The 16,817-nt window shown below is 51.6% G+C and overlaps 4 protein-coding genes across 4 annotated transcripts; all 4 read left to right on the top strand.

Annotated features, from left to right (window-relative positions):
- Positions 1-2,220: 2,220 nt before the first annotated feature.
- HER10_EVM0007567 (uncharacterized protein) lies at positions 2,221-3,483 on the top strand (the record flags this gene model as incomplete). Its single annotated transcript, XM_035477120.1, has 2 exons — positions 2,221-2,819; positions 2,954-3,483. The coding sequence occupies exons 1-2, from the start codon at positions 2,336-2,338 to the stop codon at positions 3,481-3,483; spliced, it is 1,014 nt and encodes a 337-aa protein (XP_035334127.1). The 5' UTR covers positions 2,221-2,335.
- A 5,524-nt stretch (positions 3,484-9,007) lies between these two features.
- On the top strand, positions 9,008-9,649 carry HER10_EVM0006546 (uncharacterized protein; the record flags this gene model as incomplete). The annotated part of the gene is made up of 2 exons (XM_035476129.1): positions 9,008-9,022; positions 9,077-9,649. 2 exons carry the CDS (start codon positions 9,008-9,010, stop codon positions 9,647-9,649), a joined length of 588 nt encoding a protein of 195 aa, XP_035334062.1.
- A 1,013-nt stretch (positions 9,650-10,662) lies between these two features.
- On the top strand, positions 10,663-14,784 carry HER10_EVM0005294 (leucine Rich Repeat family protein). The gene is made up of 2 exons (XM_035474916.1): positions 10,663-13,054; positions 13,105-14,784. The coding sequence occupies exons 1-2, from the start codon at positions 11,198-11,200 to the stop codon at positions 14,746-14,748; spliced, it is 3,501 nt and encodes a 1,166-aa protein (XP_035333976.1). The 5' UTR covers positions 10,663-11,197; the 3' UTR covers positions 14,749-14,784.
- A 535-nt stretch (positions 14,785-15,319) lies between these two features.
- HER10_EVM0001168 (uncharacterized protein) lies at positions 15,320-16,201 on the top strand (the record flags this gene model as incomplete). The annotated part of the gene is made up of 1 exon (XM_035470924.1): positions 15,320-16,201. The coding sequence occupies one exon, from the start codon at positions 15,320-15,322 to the stop codon at positions 16,199-16,201; it is 882 nt and encodes a 293-aa protein (XP_035333700.1).
- Between the last annotated feature and the right edge of the window lie 616 nt (positions 16,202-16,817).

Here is a 16,817-nt window from a genome sequence, read left to right as displayed (position 1 = left end):
GCTATCTTCTTCAATTACATCCGAACTTCTCTCTTGAATTTCCGCGAATGACATTGGATCCCTGGGCATCTCGAGGATCAAAACGTTGTTCGCGGCTATACGTTTGAATCCTTCTCAGACCTTGAAAAGTATATGTACCAAGAACACCTACATACGAGCCATGATAGACCTCGAGCGGCAACTGATGAAGGATTTCAATGCTACCTACTTAGTCGCCCTCGAAAGATTCCCCGCATACGGCTCAGTGTGACAACTACTTGTATAAGTAAGGAGACAGGTTCGATCATCTTGATTTGTGCGCTTCCTTAAACTGAAGCCTAGAACACGAGTGTTCGTATGCAGCTACCAATAAGCGATGATCCTTCAACATAGTTATGTCCAAGTCAAGTTAGAGTGAGGAGCTGACGACCCGCCCCAGTAATTACCTACTAGGTAAGTAAAAAGGAATCGGATAATTCGGCACTACTCGGGCATGGTCAGTTTAGGAATATTTCCCCATGGGGAACACTAATTCAGCGCAAACGCTGTTACAATTATATGACTTATTTACTTTTATATTCTTTACCAAGTTTGTACAAGAGCTTACTAATTATTTATCTTATGTTAAACGGACTTTGTAATGTGAATATATATACATATTGGGCTACATTATAAACTTAGAATTGATATAATAAACTTTCTTTTACAGTGTTTTTTAACAGTTATTTAGCTTATAAATATATCTAGGATATCATTTTAAATATAATTGAGAGTGATTATGTATCAAAATGTCTGTATAATTACTTAAGTATGTACCTAGTCACCTCTGTTTCATTACGTACTTAGTCTTAATAGCTATTATTTGAATATTATATTTAGTTTTATAGAATGAACCTCTATGTTTGACTATGCGTGCTAGGAGCATAAACATTGAATCAAAGGCCTGGGCCTAGACCTGGACTTCTTATGTTTAGTGCTCTTGGGCTTCTTGGGTTCAGGGTACATGTATCCAGGGATGCCGGAAGACTGGGCGCGCTCAACATCGTCATATGCCTCCCGATCCATTTCATCCTCCGTAAAGGTAGACTTCACGATGACCACCCATTGGCCCGAGTTTTTGTTGTATACCATCCGAGTGTCCGGAAGCCCCAAGCCCCGACTTACCCTATGCGCAGCACGTTGGCTCCGAACTGTCAGATAATATTCCCTTTCTCCCTTCCTAGATCTCCCTGACTTAATTTCCTGTACGTTGAGTCCATTGACGGTTATCTGCCAGTACTTCCGACCATTCACCTCTCTCTCGTTTGCCTTGGCAGTGACACCTTTGTGCCGTTCAAGGGAACTGATTTGAGATTCGCAGTGTCTTTCCGAGTCGTAAATAAGGCGAAATTTACCACCTCTGCCGGGCGAAGGATGGTTCTTGAATACCAAGGTTAACGTTGACTGGTTTGGTCGATGGCGTGTCATCGTCCTCTGCCCTGGTCTGAACAATGGTTAGGTTTGAAAACCTGGGTAACTGATTGGTCTCACTGATTGTCGAAGCCAACTTACTGCAGCCAAAGTAGTATCACTAGATAGACGTGACCTTTGGAACGATCTCAATCAACAAAGCTCGAGTCGAGCCCTTCTCGAGTCGAGCCAAATGCGAAAAGCAACTCAGTACCTCTGATGAATGGTCAACTCTTTAAGTTCCAGCAAGGCGAAGGGCTTATTGCCAAGACAGAGGGGCTTGTATGAGGCATCATCGGACCCTTATGTGCATTGTCTCAGCTGGTGTGCTTGAGGCGGACCAGTCATAAGAGACCACATGTAAAGAGACACCCTCATCAACTGTGGCTTACGGCTGAGCCCGTAAGACACTGTGAAGGCGCTGAGCAGGCTGGCGAATGAGCACTTTATCTACATGTTCGCTAGGCGGCCATGCCGGTGGGGGGTGTGGTCAGCTCGCCAGCCTGCTTGAGACAGGCTAGGCGCTACCTTGAGATTGAACTTGAAAGCATACTCTAAGGTGGCCCAAGGTAAAATACTTAGAGTGATACATGCACTGGCAGCGTGATGAGCTGCAGCGCATTACTGTGCATATTGTTGTTGAGGCCAACCACATCGAGCCTCTTTTCTTTCCTCACAGTGAATCTCTTCAGGCTGGTCTATTTTTCCCTCTCCGGCCCCCACTGCATATTACTTAAGTAAGGTACTTATCTCTTTCCTCACAGCCAATGACTACGTTGTGGGCGTTTTCAATAGCAAATCGCGAGGAGATCTCTGCTTATTTCCAACCCCCTCTACCGGCAAGAACCTTTTCCCACGTGCAAATAGCGGCTACTTAAGGCTCTCACATACATGTTGTCGAAACGCAATGCAGTCAACAATAGCTCACAGCAGTCCGCAAACAATGGAGGATGAAGAGATCAAGAAGATCCAAACCGCAATCAATACCCTCCTGAGAGCCTCTCAAGCAACAAATGGGACGTCCGAGAGACTGCCTGGTCGCCCGGCCGTTGCCCCTCGTACCAAAGAGAATGGCATCGGCAACGTTCAGCAAGATAGCAATATGGATTTTGCGTGGGATATGGCTGCCAAGCTCCACGAAAAGAACTTCATCAGGCTGGTATCTAAGAAGCCCCCTATCCTCCATACAGTTTACCGCCTACTCAATAAATTGCAAATGGGTGATTGGGGTTATCGCGTCAATATTGCAGAGATGCAGCGCATGTACTTGCGAGCTCTGCAAGTCAGCCTTGTCGACAAAGCAGTCAAGATGCAAGCCCAAGGAGATAAATCGGGAACCGAAACCGTTCTCAAAGAAGGCAGACATTTGGCAGGTCTGCTGAGAGATTACAGTAAGCAATACCCGGATGTTATTTATCTCTACCTTACTTTACTTTTCACTTTCTCTATTCTCATCAATTCACAGATCTTAATCAGATCGAAGGTGTATTTAAATAGTTGTTCTAGACTACTAACAACACAAAAGCCCAAGCTGTGCAAGATTATGAGTATATGACAAAGGTCTCTCAGCAACCGTTCGATTTCTTCATCGCGTCAAGTGAACGGTACCATGACAATTATGTTCTCGATCAGGTGATGAGAAAGCACGGGGTGGGGGGAAGGCAGTTTGCCGACCCGCCGCGAATGACGTACGAGTCGATGAAACTCCATGCTCTACCTACCGGTCCTTGGGGTAATGAGAGTTTCCCAGAGCCTCTAGGCGGGACGAGGAATGCATCAGCCAAAGCAGTGCTCCGCCGCAATTTCTGGTTTAAAATCATGGGCGCATTAGTTGGGGGGGCTTTCTTAGTTGGGCCCATGTGGCTGTTGGTTCTGAAAAGGGAGCTGTACTTGAACCTTGGCGTTGCAACGGGGTTCGTCTTTGCTTTTGGATTTTCCATGGTTGGATGTGTTGATAGACTCGATCAAGTCTTTGCGTCCACTCTTGCGTATTCGGCGGTTTTGATGGTGTTCGTCGGAGTCATGTTTGACAAGCAGTTTCCCGAAGGAGCATGATGAGAGATTTTGATGAACTATTGGTGGCCAAAGGACCAAAGAGTGACCATTCCATTGGCGAAAGATAGTATTGCGCAGAATTTCTAAAGCAGTCGAGAATATCCAGTGTCATGGCAAGATCTTCAAGGGGGTAATAAGCCACTGAGTAGTGCCCTGAAGCAAGCCTGTCTTGAAATGAATACACGGTAAGGTGGCCAATGGACCCCACGAAATCCGCTGGCTCAAGGCATCTAGTCGTATTTGCATATCAATAAAACAGGGATGATCAGCAACTCAAGACACTGGGCGAGCCCCACGAAAGTGGACCGACCGAGGACACATCAGGTTTTCACGAAGAGTCCTTGGACTGTTCTCTGCCTTCATGAGTGACTGCAATACACTGCTTACAGATGTAACTCACTCTGGGAATCATCTTCATATGCTAGCAAAACGTGTGAAAGCTTCGTGTCTCTTCCAAGCGGCCATCGTCTGGAAGATCATCACTTGGGTCGTTCCAGTCGGCGTTCCCACTGAATTCAATTTCACCCCTGATTGCATCTTGTTCTATAGACAGTATGGCACACCGTGAGTCTTGTGGAGCTTGCTGCAAAAGGCGAACCCAAGTAAGCAGTGATCTCATACTGGCGATCTCGGGACGATAGTTCACAGATTTTCTGCAGCCTGCGTCGATGAGGGTTGTTTGTTCAATATTTGAGGGGAGAACTGCCAGCGAAAAGATTCGTACCATGTGACAGTCAAGCCGGGTGAAGTGCCTCTCGTTTCGAAGAGCTCATGGCCCCTCTAGGGTCTAGAAGATTTGCTTCACAATGCCTTGGAACAGTATTCAGGTAGCTGGACGGATCTGAGGTCCAATTACCAACATGTTCAATAGAAAACGCCTGGATGAAAACAGGAGCAAAGTAGTAGAATAGTGCCGTGTCGTTGGGAACGGACCGTGGAAGAAATCAGGCCAGTCATTGACCAAGAACAGGTTTCTGGTGTCGATTCCTTGCTTGCGTATTCCCACGGATGCCAGGATCCCGAGGCTGCTTCGATCGACGAATGAAGTTATCTGAATTCAAACAGTCCTTGATCTTTTCTGAAGAAGAGACAGGGCTTCCCGAATTTTTCAACCCTGTGTTCAGGGTGCTTCCTTCCATGATGTGCAGTGATCTGCCGCAACCCCTGATTGGGCACTGCAGTTAACCGTTCGTCGGACTGTTGATGCCTAAGAACATCGAACATGAACGTCAACCAACATTGGTTTTCTGCGAAAGAACAAATGTGTCGCAATGATACATTTGAATTCATGGCTTCCGGTGATTCATGTTGGCTCATCACAGGTGTTCCAGCAGAGACAATCTTTTGACCTATTCACCTCAGTCAAGGCAGCATCATTGAGATATTCCAGGCAGGGAGTATCTACAGTCGCCATGGGCTCTTGCAGGGCATACGGGCGGATGGCCATCGAAATCAGGGCAAAGACACAACATAAAGTCGAGCATGATGTTACGTATCTGAAGCAGACTGTGTATAACAACTTACCTGGTCTTTGCTGAGTTTTTCTTGTTCTCAAAACAACCCTTCAACAAATCGCAACCTACTTTCTAACATGGCTATGGCTATGACGTATACAGCGCTCCCATCCAATACTGCCCACATTCTCAGCCACAGGACCTGCTCCACCCCAGTAAGTGGGCGCGATTGACACCCTTGGTAACTGAACTGCCTTTCGGGGTTGTGGACTAGGTATCACTGCGTACAATGACTTGATCCAATGGTGAAATACAATTCCCATCTCCGATAATAAAAGTCGCACGAACAAGTTTCTGTAACTGGGTCGTGTGTCTCAAACCGCACTGGTCTTCTCTTCCAACTCCGGCCAAAGTGGCTTGCGTTGGTGGCTCAGCCCGCTTATTTCCTTTGTGGGACACATGTCAGCATTAACTCCGGTACCGCGACTAGTCATAGGATAGTTGGCAACCTGTCAACATGCAGATTCGATGCTCTTTCACAGGGGACATTCTGCTCCGGCCTAGACACGTCTGATGTGAGGCGCTTTGTGAGCGTCTTGTCGTACAAGAACGCCAAAGTTGGAGTACCTACGCAGTCCTCCTTGACTCTGGATGTGAATAGTGAGGCGGGACGGGGCTGGCTCCGTTGGCCCGTGAGCGAGCCGTCGTCCAGGGGTTCAATAAACCTGCAGCTGATTGTGAGGAGATCCGATCTAGCCGGGACCCTGCCGAACAAGCGTCGGAGCCCGTTCTTCCTACTGCGCGGCGGCCTCCAGGAGGAAATGGTCCGCTGTCCAACTAATTGTCCTGACCACAAACGGCCGATTGAGAAACATCACCACTCACAGCCGATGTTGGCTCCATGGCTTTTTCAGCTTCTTCTTTAGCTGCTTGAATGCCATGTTGTAATGATTGTCAACTACCAATATCCAGCTCCCGAGGTACGGGTACGCCCGGCAAACTGGATACAATGTATGGCTGTGTTGAATAGAAAAGTGGTGACGTGAGCATGACGATGACATCGTGACCATCACATGGCCCCTTGCTCATTAACAACAGTGAAATCTCAATAACCCCCGCTCGTTCTTTGAGAGCTGTCAGGCATTGACTGACGTGGTTGTCGTGGCTCCGCAAGATAGTGAGCAAAGGCGCGCTTCTCCGGGCTGCTCTTCTGAAGCGACTGGTCTTTAGTACTAAGTATGTATGACAATTAGCATTGGCCAGTGTGGCTTCGCCATCCTTCATGTGCCCGGGGAAAGAGGGGTCCAAGGCACCAGAATCGAAAATAGGGGTCACTGATTGGATACATGGGACGAATACAGCCACAATTAAGGTATTACGGCGATCATTCCAACGGTTTAAGGACTCAAGGGCCCAAGGGGGGATAGCAATGGACCCTGACAGTAATTGCCGGACTCTTGACAGGCCCGATTTCCAGGGCGAAGACGCGAAAAAGAGAGACAAGAGGGCGGGAACGCAAACGAAGACCAGACCTGAAGGAGGGGGAACGGCGCCAGACGGCCTGGTTTCCCCCCCTTCGCCTGAGGGTCCCCGCGTGACACTAGACAGGGAACATGCATGCGGTTATTGGGCGCTGCTCACCACCCCATCCTTTCCAGCGCCGGATCAGGTTTTTCTGAGGTCCCTGGAGACTGGAAAGTTGGACAAGGTTTCAATCTGGCAGTGGAGTGATCATTGAAAAGGGTGAGGCCGGGGCGGGCTGGGTCTCAAGTCAAGTAGCACACACACGGGCAGTCCGCAGCCACGGGGTTTTGCGGGAAAAGGAGATCTGCATTTATAAATACCTTATCCAGGGACACTTTCTCGTCGCGATCTGACTTGAGTCGTACGCAGCCCTTAAACGGTTTAAACTTGCAGAATAAACTTCCCAAGATGTCTTCGCAAATCCCCCGTCCCGCTTCGACTACCACGAACTCGTCGACCTCGACCTCTTCTACCTCGACGACCCGGCAGTTCTCGGGCAGCATGGACGCTTACACCCTCTCCATGTACGAGCATACGCAGCGCCTTATGGCCGCGGCACAGATTCCGTACACCAGCCCTCTCAACATCACGTCTCCCGGCGAGCGAGGACCCTCCGGAACCGGCTCCGTGGTTGTGAGGAACGGCGTCCCGCAACTCCAGTCTGGCAGCCTTCCTGCTTTCGGTTCGAGCTGAGTGGTCACGTTACCAACTCCTTAAAGCCGGAAGACGCTGGACACTGCCATCCCGCTTCTGTGAGCCGAGGTAAGTGATAATCCTAGGACGGCCTTCAAAAACGCCGCAACCAAAGCCCCTATGTTCATCGTAACTAACTCACTGCTTGCTAGACCTTGTGGACGCGAACTCCCTTGCTCTCTGGTCGATCCTAGTCGAAGCCGAAGCAATTGACGAAGCCACGATCATATTACGGTCCCTTCCCGAACGCTTTACGACGATTATCTGCTCCTCGCAATACCCTTGATGCGGCGTTTTCTCTTTACTTCATTTCCTATCACGAAGTTCAGCCCGATCGACCCGGATCTCGACTCTGCAAGACCGCCTACACTCCCCACAACGATCGTCCTGCACATATTGCCACCAGAGGCAGCTGCTCTCATCAACGGCGGGACGTTAAACTGCGGCGGAACTGACTCCTGTTCCTGGGTTCGCTGCATCTCGAGAGAGGTCTTCGTACCCCAAGCTGCCGTCCAATGCGGGGTGATTGTCGCGCACTAGGGGGAAAGCCCGGTCAATCCTCGGTGGAAACTTCTTATTTTCTCTTACAGCGTGATAATGTCTAATGCGTGCCTAGGCATAGGCCGCTATTTCACACGCTATATTTTTCTTTGGTTCGGAACATTGCGAGGTTATGATGGAGTTTTGCTCTTTACGAAAGGAGGAAGCAGTCTGACGCAAACGTAACTAGACAGGGCTTTGCCTGATCGTCTATGATACCCCCATGGAATTGAATTAGCATACTCGTCTTCTTTCTGAAACTTTGAAGCAAACTTCCTCCACTAGTGATATTGAACCTTGGAACCTCTGATGATAACCTATTTATGAGTACCCTAGGTTCCTGTAGCCAACGTTGCCATCCTGGCTGGCTCGCTTATGCTCCTAGAAATATCTCGCACTCGTAGTGTTCTATTCGTTCGAGCTCAAGTATTCCTCCTTGGCCAGAACTCAAGGTCCCAGCGAATAAGCGCAAGACGAAGCAACCCTAAGTGGTGAGACCTGACCCTCTTCGTCGTAGAATACATTCATCAGATTATCATAAGTCCACAATCTCATCGAAGGGCCCTGGTTCTTTTGTGTGGCCTGGCTTCTTTGGAGCAGGCCTGCCATCATGGCAGATACTTCGAGACCTGTCGGCAATGCGGCCCTCGAAGCTTCGGCAGACAACCAGATGACAGCTCCAAGCTTTTGACCGTATCTGGCTCGACCCTTTGGTCTAGTCCTCGTGTGTACTCCTTTGATCTTCTGTTTACTTGATTGAATTTCTAGGTACTGGTGCCAGCCTTTCGCTTTTCACCTTTCGAAGTCAGCAATGGTTGGACTCTTCAAGTATGAAGCCTTGTGTCTTTGGCCCCTTTTCGAACCATCTCCAATGCCCCAAGTCTTTTGATATACCTGTTGATAGCCATCCAACCACTTCGGCCTTCTTTCTTTCTGATTCCAACTTTTTGGACGGTTCATCTATGAGATGGGCGTGGTCAAACGGATGAACCTCATCTCCGCATGTCGATTCACCTGGTCATTCGTTTCGTCCGACGAAGAGACGATGCTTAGGCAGTCACAAGGGACGAGGGGCGTGGTCGGCCGGATGAAAACCACACCCAGTGAATCGAGTGCTGTCCCGGGTGAAAAGAAGGATCCCAACAACTGAGGGGCTTTTGATCTCTCCTGCGAGCACAAATTTCTCCATTGTCAAACGGTCGCCATTCCTTCCACCTTCTACCAGCCATCTCAAGAATCTTCTCTGCTCATCCAACAGTCGGTCGGCAACCTCAAGTACAACAAATTAGAGCAGTATCATCGGAACCGTCAAGATGAGCTACCGTCGGGTAAGTGAGACGCATTTCAAGTGATGACTTTGGGCTAAATTTCATCGAATTCAGATTCCAGTACTGTCCACCGCGGTTGACGGCCGATTTCGCTACTTAACCCTGCACTGGCAGTTTGATCTAGCGAGGGCTTCGGGTGTCGTCATCTGGGATTGGGATGGATTCAACAGGCAGCTCTTCCTCTACGGTCCACCCCGAGAGTTCCCCTACGAGCCTGCGGTCGCCTGCGGTCCGGTGAGCATCTTCATCGACATCACCAACCGCCCAGCCGTCCTCCCGCCCGGCTTCTGGGCCACTGAAAGGGTCCTCATTGGCCCTACTTGGGGTATGCCGGGCTGGGCGCCTTTGCTTCCGACAGACCCTCTGTTCCTGAGCACCGAGAGATCTCTTGGAGGACGTCCTGGGACGGTCGGCGATTTGCGCTGGTGCGGTACCTGCGGCAAGTGGCTCTGGGCCCCTTACTTCTTCGACCACGTTGGTGCCCGCGCGAATTCGCGCACCTGCAACCGGTGTGTTATGCGCCGAGACCTTCGTTTCCGGGCGTACAATACGAGGGACGCCTGGCTTGTAGCCAAGCAGCCGACGATAATGTGGCTCCGCCCCGGCGAACCGGGCTACGATCACTAGCCCAGGCCCGGAGCCCCCGGCCGGGTATAGGGGAGGGTATACCGGTATAAGGCCGAGGGGCAGGGCGGCGGAAGGATCTGTAAGTCATCTCACTCGTGCCTCTTCACTTTTATCCCTTGCGTCATCCATTTGGTCGATCTGGTAAGCCAGATGATGCCCAACGTCGCAACTCGGGACGAAGGCAGACGATGCTGGACCACGGATCGAACTGTCGACGCAAGATCTGAACGGCCATCTCAAATGTTCCGATAACTCTGCGCGGGGGGGGGAATCCTAGCCATCCCTGAAGCTTCTGAAGAACGAGACGAGACGAAAGAGCTGCTGTCACTGGACGGCGTCAACTCCAGACTGAAGGGACCAGGGGCTTCCCTGGCTGTCCGTCCGGGATTGTTCGTCTGGCCTTGCCGACTGCCGCAGATGCTTTGAAACTGGCTTCTTCCCTCATATCAGGTTGAATCAGAGTTCAAGAGGCTAACTTTTGATCAAGCAGATATCCTTTCACGCGGTGACGGCGGTACGAGTCGAGAGAAAACCGATGGAAAAGCCAAAAAAAAACATCAAAAGAAATAAATCCACAAAAAAAGGGGGGAGAGAAAAGAGAGGTAGGCCGGTTTTCATCCTTCCATCCTACCTCACCACTACCAGAGGGCAGCTCGCACATCCTTTCACCTTCACGATTTACACATCTCATATGAGCCTTATCAACGTTGGGCATCAGCAAGAAACACACCGTCCCTTTTCCAGCTCATTTTCCCCTGGTCTTTTGGCTTGATTATGAAATTCTGCCCCTCAATTGACAGTGGAGATTTTGGGAGAAACAAAGTCGAGACATGCAGGAACCGTTGCTGACCTGTTGGCGCTAGAATTAAGCGAGGCCCAAAACAGTGCAGAAGAGGGCCATTACGTCAGCAGCCGAAGATGCTGCGATGGCTGCAATTGGTCGGGGAAGCAGGCGCCGGGAACGTCGTTCCTCGTGCCGGGAAATTGGGCAAATCGACCATCCTTGTCGATCCCAAGAATCCACCCCCCCTGCTCATTATTGTCTGTTCTCTTGCAGATTTCCGATTCATCACTCTCGCCTGACAAGGCCCCAGGTCCCAGAGGGTCCATCCAATGTCCGTTGCGACGGGAGAGAGGACGTTGTGGTAGGTTTGCGGCTTGCCATTGTTTGCTTCCACTTCTTTCTCTTGTTTCCTGTGTGTGCAAACTACAAACGCGATCCGAAAAGCTGACTTGAACTCGACCATCTACAGCTGCTACTCGAACGCGAAGCTGCCCGTTTGGCACACGAGAAACCGCGACGTTGCGTCATCCCAACTTGAAATTACCTTCGTTAGTTCCCGACCCGTTTAGGAGCAAACGGAGCAGCTTCCCACGCGCCAAAGCAACGCTAGACCATTGCCGACTGTCAGTGCGCAAACTTCGATATTTCCACAGGAATTATTCCCCCAAACTTCTTCTTATTCCACGCTCCAGAGCGTTCAGGAAGCACCTCTTCGACCTTCTCCATGCTCTCAGAGCTGTAGGACATACACTATATCCGCCAGAATGGACGAGAAGCAGGCACCTGGGAGGCCTAGTGGGATTCCTCGCATGTCCCGTCTGCCTCTTCCAAGAACGGCAGCTCCAGCACCTGCTGTTCGACCATCTCCATCGCGAGAAGGCCTGAATTCGAGTATACGGAATCCTCGCCTCCGCCCAGCTGCTTCACGAGACCAATTGGCCCCGGCCGCTGCTCTCAAGCAACCGGAACCTCGCACCATCCCTACCAGACCGAAACGCGAAATCCAACCTCCAGCCACGAGAAAGACGGACCTGAGAGCTCCCGCTGCGACACTGAGATCTTCCCGAAGCGTGCCTCGACTGCAACCAAAGGAATCGATAATCCAGAAACCCCCTACACCTCCAGAAGAACCCCAACGGTCATTCACTCCTCGCTCGACAAGCGTTACGCGAAGCCCGTCAGAGGACAATGTCGCTACCCCAAGCTCAAGTCGTCTGGGCGATCCGATTACCCTAACCAAAGACACGAGCAGCCCACAAGTCGCCGCTGATGATGCCGAGCCTGATCTTCCAGACTTTGACACGCTGAGAACGACACCTTTCAAACCCCGTCCGTCCCTTTCCGAACGAACCATCGAGACCCTTCAGCAATTACAATCCTCCCCTTCTCTAAGCAAGAAGACGTCCACATTCTTCGACCCAGATGGCACTATGCGGCCCCGCTCACGCGCCGGCAGCGGCCACTCGAGACCTGGCTCAAGCTACACCTCCGATGGCTCCATGCGGCCCACGTCCCGGCACAGCAGACCAGGTTCGAGCTCTGGTGCTGAAGAGAACCCATTTGCCAATGCTCGACCGGCTGCGAACGCGTACCGACCTCTTGGCGCCATCGAGGGCACCCCGGCTCGCCGTGTATCTAGCATCCGTTCCCTACGAGCACCATCGCTGAGAGCTACGCCCCAGTCGTCACCTTCCGGACCGTCGACTACTTCGGCGATACCAGTCACCCAGAGCCCCAGCCCAACGAGACCAACTGGCATCATGGCACCACCACCCAAAGCTGGAGCAAAGACGCTTGCTGCTCGCCCTCTAAAGCCCCGCGCCTCGGTCCAAGGACTCTACAAGAAGCCTTCCCTGCCAACAATGACCCAGCCAGCTCCGGCTGCGTCTGTTGCTTCGTCGCAGCCCAAGAAACTGACGCCGTCCAAGTCTTATGGATCTCTACGAAGGCCTGGACCGTCTAAGATTGGTGCTCCACCTTCTGCTGCTGCTTCAAAAGATGCTGAAGAATCTGGAGAAAATGCTGCGGCAAAGTCCTCCAACGCTCTGCGAGAACAAATTGCCAAGGCCCGGGCAGCCAAGCGCGCTGCAGACCGACAAGCTGCGGAGGCAGCGTCAGCTCCAAACGCAGCGCCGGTTGCAGACTCTTCTGCGCCATTCCAGCCTGAGCCACCCATCATCCCACAGGACGACGGGTTCGACTTTGGCATCGCTGTCACGCAAGACCCCTTCAACACCAAGAGATCGGAGAACTCTCAGAAGAAGGTCATTCAGCAACGGCTCGGCACTGCCCGCAGCAGTGGCAGACTCAACATCGCGGCCATGGGTCTCAAGGAGATCCCGGTCGAGGTTCTCAAGATGTACGACTCAGAGTCCATGGGCACTTACGATGGCTCGTGGGCTGAGACTGTCGATCTGACTCGCTTCGTAGCTGCGGATAACGAGTTGGAGACTATCGATGACACAATCTTCCCAGATGTCACAGCAGAGGAAATGGCACAGGATGAGGACTCGAACGGCAATATCTTTGGCGGCTTAGAGGCGATGGACTTGCACGGCAACTCGCTAATCTCTTTGCCGATGGGATTGAGACAGCTTCCTCTACTCACATCGCTCAACCTAGTAAGCCAACACATGCGACTCTGAGTAACAACTTTGACTAACAAAAGCAGTCGCAAAATCGCCTTGCAAACAATTGCCTCGAAGTCATCACCCAGGTCAAGGCCCTCCGAGACTTGAAGCTCGCCAATAATCTTCTTTACGGACCCCTCGATCCCATCTTCTCGAACCTCGAGAATCTCGAAATCTTCGACCTTCACGGAAACAACGTATCATCGCTTCCTCCTGGCATCGAAAGTCTATCGAGACTGCGCGTTCTTAACTTGAGCGACAACAGCTTCGAATCCCTGCCTTTTGCGAGTCTGTCCAAGCTCCCACTGACGGAATTGCTGGTGAAGAAGAACAAGCTCACGGGCACGCTGATTGAAGATGGGGCCGAGTCCCTTCCAACCCTTCAAATGCTCGACCTATCGTGCAACCAGTTGACACGCTTGGTACCTTCAGGATCAGTCATCAACCTGCCTGTTGTCCATCAACTCATCATCTCGATGAACCGCATACAAGAGCTACCTGATGTCAGCTCTTGGTGCAGCCTCATGACCCTGAACGCTGACGAGAACGCTATTCCCGAATTCCCCAAAGGTTTCACCGCTCTTGAGAAGCTTAGGCATGTTGACTTTTCTGCCAACGACATTCGCGTGGTACCACCCGAGATTAGCAGAATGGATAACTTGACCATGATTCGGCTCGCTGGCAACCCGTTGCGCGACAAGAAGTTCGTCTCTGCCACCACGGAGGAGCTGAAGGAAGTTCTAGCCGGTAGGCTTGAGCCGCCCCCGCCATTCAAGGAAGAGGACACTGCTGTACCTGATGAGGCACACCTCGACGAGCCTCATGACGTTCAACCAGCCACTATTACCGCACCAGCAGCGGAAGCTTTAGTTCGCGATAACCACTCGGACGAGGATGATTTCGCTACCCCTCCCACCTCTTCGCCGACGTCGCCGGCACGAGCGCGTTCGCAAACGCTGGCCAATGAGACATGGCCTGTCAAGCAAGGTGTTCTGGACCGATCAAATACCAAATCAGCTTCGTTGCATCCTGTGGTGTGTTCCAAGGTCGCGGCCGACAACAAGGTCATTGAGATCCAGTTGCATCACAACCTTTTCACCTGTTTCCCGAATTCACTGTCCTTCTTCGCCGATTCTCTTGCCGCCCTGTCTCTTGCGCATAACCAACTGGTTGGCGAATCTTATTTGACAGAGGAGCTCGACTTGCCGGCCCTGCGTGAGCTGAACCTTGTCAGCAACCACATCACCAGCCTTTCGCCGTTGACTACGCACTTGGTCGCCCCGCAGCTGGAAAAGATGGACGTTTCGTTGAATCGCATCACCGCCCTTCCGCCTGACTTGCGCTCGGTTTTCCCCAGGCTCGTCGTCCTTTTGGCAGCAAACAACCACTTGATCGAGCTCGACCCAGACACCATCAAGGGCATGGAGGTTGTCGATGCTGGTAATAACGACATTGCACACTTGAACCCGAGACTTGGCCTTCTAGGTGGCACTGGCGGGCTCAAGCGTCTAGAGGTCGCTGGTAACCGCTTCAGAGTTCCTAGGTGGAACGTTCTTGAACGGGGTACGGACGCTACCCTGCGGTGGCTGCGAGGGCGGGTGCCAGTAGCGGAGATGGCATCGTGGAAGGTCAGCGAGGGTGACACGGGCAACACTTCCGACACCAGTCTCGACGATGTAGACTAAGGGCACAGGCCGGAAAGGTGTAGCATCATTGCAAGGGGGTTATGGGGAGGGCTTTTCGGTTCCGGGTTGAATTTTGGGGGCTGCTTTGGGGGCTTTTGGGAGCTGTCGCTTCGATTCACGCACATACTTTTTTCTTACTCGTGGCATCACGATGCCATGTTGAGCTTGCCATGGAGTTGAGGGGGAATCTTTGCGATCACCATCGCCTGATATCCTGTACCAGTACTGTATAATACTATAGACATAATACGGGACGGTGGCATTCCGTCCCAGCAAGGTTCCTGTTTCCAACGGTCTTTGGATTTCTGTTTCGTATTGACTTTTCATGATGCCTTTGTAGCATGTGTCGCTAAAGAGGTCCTCGAGATTATGCAGAAGTCTTTCTCCGATCCCTTCTTCGAGAGATATTAAACATCGCATCTAAATCCTCCATATGGCAACCTTCTACTCTTCGATTCAGCATCTCACATCCATCAGATACAGGTTCGTTCTACAAGCAGCAAGAATAATTTCTGTCGCCTGACTTCTCGACTTAGTACTTACACAGTATAACCCGTCATAATCTCACACAATGGCAACTGCAATGGCTTCAATTCGGGCGGCTACCTCCCGTCCCATCAAGAACGTCAACTCCTTCTACACCGACTACCTCCACATCGTCAAAGCCTCCGGCGACCAATCTGGCGGCGAGATGAACTACGACGAGGAAAAGCAGCTGCCCTCGCCACCCCAGGGAACCACCACCGACGAGGACTCTGAACCTCTCACCTGTCTCGACGCCACAGCCATCGTCCTCGTCGTAATCTGGGCCGTCGGCTTGGTCACCTTCGGCGCCTACACCCTCTGTAACATCGTCCGCGAGCCCTCGGAGCAGTACGTCTTGGACCCCGAGGTCTTCAACACCATCGCGGCGGCGGTGTATCTCCTCCACGGTGCTCTCTACTTCATTTATTCGACCTATGTCGGCATGATCTTTGCAGGACAGATGGGGGCGAAGGACAAGACTGAGAGCGCTGCCGAGGCGTATGCCGCTGCACAGACGTTCTCGGATGATGATTCCGGCGGCTGGTGGTGGGAGCCGTGTCTTTCCGCTGAGGCTATCGACAAACTCATCCGCATTCAGATCGCCGTCTTCATCGTCGCTTTCTGGCCTGTCTTTGTGGTGTACAACTTCGCGGCCGTCGTCTGCCATGACTTCAAGAGCCTCACAGGCACTGGAGGCGTTGACCGGGAGATTGCTCCCCGTGCCGTCTGCTCTGGTGGCAACCACGCTCAGGAGAATCAATGTAAGAGGACCTCTGAGATTTCTGAGGAGGATCCGTTGCTTGGACATTGGCTGACTGCCTCGGAGATCGTGGCGGTTGAGAATGAGGCGGCTGCGGCTGAGGTGTGGAGAATGCATAAGGCTCGGATGGTTGAGCAGAAACCGTATGCTCCTGCTGTCAAGCAGTAGGAGTTGGACTCTCCATGTCTGGCTAAGGGGTTGCTAAGGGCGTCGCGGTCACATTATTTGGTGGCCATGAGCAAGTTAACTGTATTCATCATCAAGAGTTGCAAGTGTAGTGAATCGAAGTCATTGAGATAATCCTTTTGTTGTCAGTGCTGGCACTGGTACATCTTCATTCCATATAAGTGCGTGTGGTCCAGCTCGCAGCTGATACTGACTGGCGATCTTCAGCCATGGGCATTATGAGATGCTTTCACGACTCAAATAAATCAGACCGTGTCAGAACGGCCTGCAGTATCAGCGCATAGTCTCAAGCATTCTAACGAGCATGGTCAACCATGAAGAGCCTTTCTCTTCTTCAAACTTCCCTCGGGAGAGATTTGACATTGCTCGATTCCGCCCCCCGCCCCCCCTCCCATGCCATTGATCACCTACCGTTTGCGTAGCCTTGCTAGGTGCACGATGAAATCTCTTCCACACTCTGACACATCTGCTGTGTACACCTTTGAGGATTATTGTCAACTGACCTGGACGGACTTCACGAGGAGAGAGAGATACGATGCCCCTTACACGATCCAGCACCACCGCCGTTATTGCCTCGAAAGACGCTAGATCCCTGTTC

The sequence above is a fragment of the Colletotrichum scovillei genome, assembly GCF_011075155.1.
Source record: "Colletotrichum scovillei strain TJNH1 chromosome Unknown Contig00005, whole genome shotgun sequence".
NCBI lineage: Eukaryota > Fungi > Ascomycota > Sordariomycetes > Glomerellales > Glomerellaceae > Colletotrichum > Colletotrichum scovillei.
This window is presented reverse-complemented; position numbering and strand designations above follow the sequence as displayed.

Excerpts from the sequence above, each read along its gene's own strand:
- HER10_EVM0005294 (XM_035474916.1), top strand. The coding sequence starts at position 11,198 with ATGGACGAGAAGCAGGCACCTGGGAGGCCTAGTGGGATTCCTCGCATG. Across the intron at positions 13,055-13,104 it reads TACTCACATCGCTCAACCTA|TCGCAAAATCGCCTTGCAAA; the intron begins GTAAGCCAACAC and ends TAACAAAAGCAG.